The 9,521-nt window shown below is 37.7% G+C and overlaps 1 protein-coding gene across 1 annotated transcript; it reads right to left on the bottom strand.

The window, feature by feature from the left end:
• Positions 1-3,470: 3,470 nt before the first annotated feature.
• LOC141771521 (GTPase IMAP family member 9-like) lies at positions 3,471-7,981 on the bottom strand. The gene is made up of 2 exons (XM_074641897.1): positions 7,801-7,981; positions 3,471-5,923 (listed from the first exon to the last, which is right to left on the bottom strand). Exons 1-2 carry the CDS (start codon positions 7,853-7,855, stop codon positions 4,953-4,955), a joined length of 1,026 nt encoding a protein of 341 aa, XP_074497998.1. The 5' UTR covers positions 7,856-7,981; the 3' UTR covers positions 3,471-4,952.
• Between the last annotated feature and the right edge of the window lie 1,540 nt (positions 7,982-9,521).

Genomic DNA, 9,521 nt, shown 5'->3' with positions numbered 1-9,521 from the left:
CATCCTCTTGCAAACTGAGCAATAAAGTAACAGTGATTCTCAGTGACTCTCAGTGCTTGCACTTGAAAGCTACAGTGCCGTAATTACTTTCAAAAAACATATCCATAGGCTGCATAGCTTTAAAACCTCACAAAGGGGACCTCGGTTGTAACATTAAGCTCTGCCCTCAGGCTAGTTAAAGCTCAACATCATCATAGGTCAGAGGAGACCAAAAGAGAGAGAGAAAAAACAGGCAGAAAATGGGACGCAGATGTTTTACCACAATACAGAGCAAGATAGTGGATGAGACGGCTGCAGTGACTGTGATAGGAGGAAACAAACACCAGCAAACACAGAACACAACTATTTTATCTTTTTTTTCTAGTATAGGCTTCTTTGCAGATATAAAGAACAATTACAATTTCTTGGAAATTAATATCCCTAGATTTTATAAATAATTTCATATGAGCTCTGGCATGCAAAATGTAATGTTTATAATGCATGCTTTCAAAAGCTTTTAAATCATTAAAATGATACTGAATATTGCAGCATAAATAGTGAAATAAAGGGGTGAGCGTAGGATGCAATACTGCATGCAACTTGTTAAACTTTAAAATGTTAAGTTAAGAGAAAAAGAAAACCAACCAAAATTGCTCTCATCCTCAATGCAGTGTATGTGTTTATGGCAAATGGATTCTTTAGCCAGTCAAAAAGATGTTAAAATGACAGGAAGACTGCGAAGCAGCAGCTTCATAGTGACTCAGTTGTTAAAATAAAGCGTGAGCCCTCGCTTGCGTGTCTCCTTTTGGAGCAGCTACTTTGCAGTCTGCTTTTGTCATCGTCTAAAATTGTCTTTCTACCGTGCAAAAACTTTTCCAATGTTCCTGACTCAATGTGTCCTTTTCTTTGATTTCTCTTCTCTGGCTGACAAAAATAAAACCCTGTCATCAGCATTGTGTTTACTCTTGTGTCAAGTTGATCCAATACATACTGTTTTATCAGCCAACACCCAAGGGATTTCATCATTATTGTGAGATTATGGGTTAAAAATACTTTGTCAGTAGGCAACAAAAGCATCTGATACTGTCACAAATGTTCAGCATTAACTCTACTTTCCTTTTCTGAGCTGAGTTACTTACAGTGAAACAATGTGACACTGACTGCCCTCCAAACACTGTAATTGGTACTATAACCCAGAACATTTCTCCTCCTTTGTAAAAAAAAAACCAATTGAATTTCATTGCCTAAAAGTCTTCAGGACTTAAATGGATAAATGTATTTCTTCTTTACCTGTGCTGCCATCAGTGATAACTCCATTATCCCTAGATCGATGGTTGCCAACCTGACTGTGTAAAAGTAAGACTGTTGACGGCAGAAAAAGATGCAGAGAAGAAGGAAAAAAAAAAAGTACGAGGAAGGTCTCAAACTGCACTGCTGATGAGTGCGGTTGTGCTACATAATGACACAATGAATGCTTTTCATGCTTCATGGAAGAGTATATTCCCTCAGCACATCGCTCTCTCTCTTTTTCTGTATGGATGTGTATGTTGGGGGGGCAGCGGTTAACTTAGCATGCCATGCAGAATTATTGATGCTGTTGCGGCTTTCGCATGTGAGCTCTTATGACACCTCACCCCAAACATCATCCCGCTACCACTTTCTCTTCTATTAACTTTGTAATCCTTTAAATTATTCAACTCCATCCGGAAATTTACATTAAAATTATCTTTGTGTGTGTGTGTGTTTGTTTCTCCATCCTGTTTCTCTTGTATCCATCTCAAGCTTATAAAAGGGTTTAGAAGTTATAACTAATGGCTTCATCATGAATAATGGATCATTTCCTAATGTTTTAGAAATCAGCAATAATGCATTATTGACAATACCTTTTGGGTTGCCAGGTTGTGAAAAGCTACCTTTGCTTGTGGTGTTTATCCCCCTCAAGCATGACTGTTGCATGGACTTTATAGCTAGCTTTTTAATTCATTGGGGTAAAAAGGGCTGCAGGGCATCTGGACCTAAATTCATTCACTAACAATGTATTAACATCCGCAGACTTAATAGATTATTGTAACAACCCTTTATTAACAACTTAATATATACTGTATATTTGCAGACTTATTAATCGCTAAACTACTAGTGTACTCCATCAGCATAACCCGGCCCTTACTGTTGGTCTATTAGTGAGAAAACCAGTGACCTTTTATTACTTAATGAACATTTATAACTGCAGACTTGAAAGCTTATTAGAGAGAAACAAAGTCATGAGAAACTTGTGACCCTTTATTAATGAACACCTACCAAAAAAGACTTCACACATCCTGGCAAGTTCTAGCACCCAAAAAGACGTTCTTATTAATGTCTTATCACGGATGTATAAAGCACTGGTAAATGGTTTATTAACCTTTAATGAAGCCATTAGTTTCAACTTATCAACAATGTGTAAAGGATTTCTAGTCAGCAAGTGGTACAGAAAAATATATATGAACTGCATTTAGCTTGATTATTTGGCAATTAAATGTTATTATACTGTACATTTCAGTCAGTTTCACCGTATTTAATGGATTTTTAATGTATACATGTTTTAATCACAATCTGTTTTCACAGCTGAAGAGTAGCAAATGTCAGCAAATGCATCTTATTACTACTTAACCTACATTATCCATCTGGCTCTTTGTATGAATTTGTATGTGGTTAGTGAGCTATAGTGTGAAGTAAGTAACCATCTATTCATCTATGTAATTAAAGAGGACAAAAAATCAAATCAAAATAGGTGTCAGTGCCTTCAACATCATCCTGCCAGGTTTCCATCCAAATTTAGTGCAAATTATACATAAAAATCGGCAACACAAAATGTGAATTAATGTGCGTTTCAACCCACTACTGTAACTATATATAACCTCCCTGTTTGGGACCCTGTGTGGTGTATAAAGTACATTTTCTTGTTGGTACAAATGGTATCAGAACATATGGGGAAAAAAACATGTCAGATACACCACATTAGGACGCACACGAAATGCAGTACTGCTCAGATACAGCCAGCCACACAACATTTTTTTCGCTCGTCTGTGCTTGAAACGAGCATTCTGAGTTGCTGAATGTAATTTCCAAAGACAGTTTCACCCGAAGCCACGTATGCATCTCTCATGTCACAGCACACCAAGCTGTTAACTGTAGACCTCTATTGTTGGCCTACTCTGTGGCCTTTGGAACAATTACTACCGCATGAGAAAACCCCTTAACATAGTGCCTGTTGTGGCCTTTGTCTGTGTATATAGAGAGAAAATGACTGTACATTTATGTTCCTTATGTGAGTGTGTAGGCCTGTGCATGTGAGGCATTGCTGCTTTATAAACAGTACAGTCCATTTGAGGAGAGATGGTCATTTCCCCTGAGGGTCAGTGAGTCCAGCTGTCTGCAGAGAGAGTGAGACACAAAGTGATTTTGAGCAAAAGTGAAACAAAGAGGAGAAATGTAGACTGAGAAACAGGTAATTGACAGTGTTTTTTTTATTATTATTATTATTCTTTCATGCATTTAACCATTACCCAACCACAGTTTGTATTATACAGGAGTACAGTCTGTCCAAGAGAAACTTGCCTACAGTGTTTGTGTGTTCTTTACACATCCACTTCCCATCTGACTAAAACAGCTTTTTGACATAGATAGAAAAAAACACTTTGATGTCATCGTAGCCACAAAGACATGTTTTAAAAAATACAGGCCCTGAAAGGCTTTACACACAGATGGATGACTAACTTTCAAAAGCTGCTCTTTGTCCGCTTTCACTGTACACGAATTTGGTTTGCTATTGAGGGAACATACACACATAGTAAACATGAACAAATACTCTTCATAAAACTACAAAATACCAGGGAAGTTATTCAGCAACTGTAGCATATTGCTGAAAGAAGGATGCGTTAAATATGCATTAATTGATTGCCTATTTACTAGGGCTGTCAAAGTTAACGCGATAACGCAAATTCGTTTTAACGCCACAAATTTAGTTACTATAGTTACTATAGTGAAAATACTGACATCATATTAAACTAGAAAATGTAAGGAATCCATTGGTGCCAACCATGTCATACTAGCTTGTCGCAAAGGAGGCTAAATAACGCTCAAAATATACACAAAATTTTGGCGATTAAAAACTGGCATGGCCATTTTCAGAGGGGTCCCTTGACCTCTGACCTCAAGATATGTGAATGAAAATGGGTTCTATGGGTACCCACGAGTCTCCCCTTTACAGACATGAACACTTTATGATAATCACATGCAGTTTGGGGCAAGTCATAGTCATGTCATCACACTGACACACTGACAGCTGTTGTTGCTTGTTGGGCTTGAGTTTGCCATGTTATGATTTGAGCATATTTTGTATGCTAAATGCAGTACCTGTGAGGGTTTCTGGACAATCTTTCTCATTGTTTAGTGTTGTTAAATGATTTCCAATAAATATATACATACATTTGCATAAAGCAAGCATATTTGCCCACTCCCATGTTGATAAGAGTATTAAATATTTGACAAATCTCCCTTTACTGTATATTTTAAAGAGATAAAAAAAAAAATTATTAACTTGCGATTAATCACAATTAACTATGGACAATCACGCAATTAAATATTTTAAGCAATTGACAGCCCTATTATTTACAAATCAAGAAGACATGGAGAAGCATTAGCATTCATTTGGAGTTGTGTTTCTGTCTATCTGACAAATGTAACTTCAATATTCACTCTGCATTTAGCTCTGGTTTGGTTTCCACCAAATCCTGAGGGAAATAACCAGATCTTTAGCAGCCAAAATCTCATTTTTTGTAGGTACAGCGGAATTATCAGAGCATATTCAAAGTAACCATAATAATCTGCTGGCACTTGATGAGTTACAAGCTTTTGAAAGCAGATGCGGTACAGGTAGTTGTGTCAGTTCCTTGCTCAGTACTTTCACTGGCCATGTATATGCAGCATATGGTTTATTGTACAGAGCATTTCTTTTTCAGAGCTTTTACTGCTGCTGGTGCCAAGAGTCCCACTGTAGCTCCGACAGCTCCACCCACCACTGCTCCGACGGCTATGCAAACTGGACCTCCAACAGCTCCTGCAGCAAGCCCGATTGCAATACCCACTTCAGCGGATGTTAGAACCATACCAGTTTTAATGAATTTGTTTTTCTTCTCTGCCTTTTCTCTTGATTTTATTTTATACTCTTCATGGAGAGACTGTATCATGTCCTCCAGCTCTTCTCCTTCAAATTTTGCCATCAGTTCTTCTTCCTGTCTGAGTTTTTCCTCGGCACTAGCTTTCATAATCTTCTCTTGTTCTTCTCGGATCGCTCGCTCAGCCTCCTGGAACATTTCATTCGTGTAAAATGTTCCTCCATTATCACTGACCATGGTTTCTATCTTTGCAAGCAGCTGAGGCACCTGTCTGTCATCGGGAACTGTGTTATTGAAGACATGATACCGCCCGTTGCATTTTGCGACCAAATGGCTAAGGGGTTGACTTTTCCTAAAGAAATCTTCAATTCTTGTGCGACGCAGCTGGTCACCATGAGTGAAGAGAACAACGGAGTAATCTGCAGCTTTGTCCCCAAACACCTGCTGCAGGAGTTCAACAGTTTTCTGTTCTTCCTCTGTGAATCTGCCCACCTTGATCACAATCACGAACACGTGGGGACCGGGGGCGGAGTAAGAGATGCATTCTTTCAGCTTTCTGACCACCTCGTCTTCTTTGTACTTTGTATCGTAAATCCCTGGTGTGTCAATGACAGCGACCCTGCGTCCATCCACCGCTCCTTTGGCCTTTTCACACTCTGACGTCACAGAGCCTGGAGAGAAGACGGACGTAAAAGCCTTTCGGTTTAGGATGGTGTTTCCCGATGCACTCTTGCCACTTCCTGTCTTTCCCATCAGCACTATTCGAATTTCTTCTGGTGGATCAAAATCTACAAAACAATGGGAGAATTGCCTTTAGTGGTTGGCTAGTGGCATTGAGATATTCAATATGCGTCTAACATGAGGCACTGTATTAATTGAAATACTGTATAATGTATTGACGGTTTACTGTCAATATGTTACTGTAGATAATGTAGGTCTATGACATTCATGTATTCATGTGCAGTGCATTTTGCCTCTTAAAAAGGTGCAGTGTGTAGGATCTGGTGGCATCTAGTGGTGAGGTTGCAGATTGCAACCAAGTGACTCTTCTCCCTTGTGCCAAGCGTGTCAGAGAACTATGGTGGCCGAAGCAAAAATGTGAAAAGCCCTATCTAGAGCCAGTGTTTGGTTTGTTTGTTCTGGGCTACTGTAGAAACATAGCGGCCGGCTCCGTGAAGAGGACCCGCTCCGTATGTAGATATAAACGGCTCATTCTAAGTTAACAAAAACACAACAAATCTTATTTTCAGGTACAATTAAGAAAACACTTATTATGCTAATAGATCCCCCTAAATACTACACACTAACCCAGGATCAAAATTGATGCGGCAAAACCAAAGCAGAGATGGGGTTTTTGTCCACACGTTCTTGGTGCCTACGTTACCCACAATGCAACTTGGGCATTTTTAAGCAGTGAGCACAAATGCAGAATATGACAACCAAGTAAAGACAATATTTTACTATAGTTATGAAAAATGGAAATTAATTCAGCATATACAGTATGTTGAATTTAAATGTTGAAAATTAAACATAAACCTAGTCCAAGATTTGTTGTGTTTTCTAGGATCCTAGTTAGGTTATGTGTTAAAGCTGAGCTGTTGGAGGGAGTGTTTATCTTTTTGATTCAATTGTGCAGTAAATATAAAAGTCATCTATAGATGGAGTCAAAGCTTAGTGCACCAGCTAAACAACAACATATTAATGTGTAAGTGAAAGCAAAAGCCCTCGGCGTCTGTCGCACCATACAGATACATTTTGTCAAGTATCTGTTTTAAAGCACTGACCAGGAGTGACAACTGAATCTCGTTGTTTTAATATGATGACAATAAAGCTTTTTATTCTATTCTAAATAATCACCATCTAATGCTCACTAATTAACCGACGGTTTGTGGTTTCAGCAATAGTTGAAGTTACGGTTTGTGTAATGATTAAATAATCAGTGGTGAGTCAGCAAATGTGATTCTTAATTTACTTGTGTTTTACCAATTTGCAGTGTTATAAATGCGATGTATTTGCTGTCAAAGCAGTGATGTCCAGCATATACATATGTTTTCTTAAGTTTCAGTGTGTTGAGTTCTTTCAGCCACTAAAACCGGCAGACATATAGTATACAAAAGACTCAATTTTCTCTATTGAACTGTTGAGTACATATACGTTTTTGTTTTGTTTTTACAAATAGACAAATTAAAAGTAGAGTGAATAAAGTAAAGTCAATAAATTTGAAGCAAAAGCGATGACCAAGAATGCCGTTTTCCAGATTAGGAAATGGCAGCAAAAAAAAGTGGTGGAGAAGAACATGGAATAATATATAAGATGGATAAAATTAAATTTAAAGGCTTTTAATTAACTAATGTTTTGTAAAGATAGTGTCACTATATAATTGACAGGCGCAACACAGAAGAATAAAGAATAAGATAATAGCATCTTAAAATCTACATATCTGTTGACAATCACATGATCTTTATCACCTTGGATATATTTTGTTTTTAGATTGTAAGTCAGATGTTGAGGTTGTATTTTCTTTTATACAATTTAATACAGATGTATCTATCCTACATCAGGCATTTAACGGAGCAAATTAAAAAAACAACAACAATCAAACATTAAAAATACAAGTATAGTTTCATAAACAAAAGACTAAAATAGGAAATAAAGGGCAGATTACCTCTGTTCTGGTTCCTTGCAGTTTGTCTGCCTTGCCTCTCAACACTTAAGGCCATGGTTCTGCAGATGTGGAGTCCACATAAATGTCTGAATCATGAGAACAGTTCTGTCTTCTCCTGCAGGCTGATGAGAACTGGCGCTGTTTGGAGTTACATACAGCAGACTATATTACCTTTTTCCTTCTTTGTTCTTCTGTTGGCAGATTTCCATCAGCCTTCTTTTAAAGTCAACAAGCAAGTTGGATCACATTCTAGAGAAACAGAAAGTAAAAATGTCCTAATGCTACCAGGAAATTCATGGCACTGGAAAAATTGATAGGTGTAGAAAACGAGGAACGAGGAAAAAGAGGACTGACATGTCACATTTCTGGGAACTCTCAGCATTTCAAAGAAAAGAGATGTTAAAATATTTTAAATAAAAGTTACATGTACGGTAGGGACACCAAGGGGTCCTCTAGTGATGGTGAAGCTATCATTAGGATTCATCGTCTGGGAACCATATGTACAAAATGTATGTAAAAAAAAAAAAAAATAGTTGTTGAGATATTTCAGGCTGGGCCCAAATGGTGGACCGACTGACCAACATTACCATACTTAGAGCAAAACTGATAGCCCTAGCCGTATTTCCATAAACATATTTATTCACTTTTTGAAGTTATCACATTAGAAAAGCATATGGAAACTTTCAATGTTATTTTGATTTAATATTAATTCAATAAAACTCTCAATTGCGCAAAATTTGATGTAATAAATATTTATCTCACCTGACTGATCAGCTGTTTCTACTGTTGGCATCTTGCTGGATATACTTTTATATTGTCTCTGTTTCCGTACAGCATGAAACATGGCCAACGTTAAACCTACACGAAAGAGCAATTAAAACTTGCCCAAGTGAAACAAATTCCAGAAGACCTCCCTCCATTTTCTCTTGTAGATGGGTTAGAGATGACCAAGGCAACTTGTTTTGTTTCTGGTTCACAATCTCTACTTCTTTTAATCCGTTTGCTGGTGAATTACAGCCAAGCATAAAGTGCAGCCTATACTGCCAATTTCTGACCAAACTACGCTTTGCGTAGCCAAATTTATTCACTCCAAAATAGGAAACACGTCTAATTTACATTTCTTTTTTGCAACTATAAGCGCCATTTACCATTGTCATGTTTGGGTTTATCGTTAAGTTGGTATTATTTGGAGTTCAGTGAGGAATATATTTCAGTGTAAAGTTTGGGAATATTGTGAATATTTGGTATGATTTCATTCCTGTATATTTTGACTACTGTGAATTTGTGTGGCTTCCGTACACATGTGACAAAGGGACGGGAAGTGACTTTTATTGGGAAATGTTCAATTCTGTAAATAAACGAGTGGACGGCTGAGAAACACGGTGGTTTTACCGCTGCCGTTTAGCATTCCTCTAAACTCTTATCTTTGTTTCCTGTCTCTTTTCCTCTCAGATACAGCTTTCAGCTTTCATCAACATGACGACGATGATAGGCATTTATTGTGTTGGTTTGTTGGTAGCGTGTCGATTAGTCACCTGGAACCCGGTGTATTTGTTTTCTTAATAAGAACTACATGGACATAAACCACTGCATTAGCATTTAGCTCAAAGCACCGGTGTGCCTAAATACAGCCTCACAGAACTGCTAGTGTGTGAAACTAATAAATGATATCATCATTTGTTTTTCACTTACATAACTTCCCATCAGCAGACACACTTACA

Source organism: Sebastes fasciatus, chromosome 7 (assembly GCF_043250625.1).
Source record: "Sebastes fasciatus isolate fSebFas1 chromosome 7, fSebFas1.pri, whole genome shotgun sequence".
Classification (NCBI taxonomy): Eukaryota; Metazoa; Chordata; class Actinopteri; order Perciformes; family Sebastidae; genus Sebastes; species Sebastes fasciatus.
This window is presented reverse-complemented; position numbering and strand designations above follow the sequence as displayed.

Bases quoted from the DNA above. Each gene is read 5' to 3' on its own strand.
- LOC141771521 (XM_074641897.1), bottom strand. From the start codon at position 7,855: ATGGCCTTAAGTGTTGAGAGGCAAGGCAGACAAACTGCAAGGAACCAG. The intron at 5,924-7,800 runs GTAATCTGCCCT...ATTGTTTTGTAG, and splicing joins TGCAAGGAACCAGAACAGAG to ATTTTGATCCACCAGAAGAA.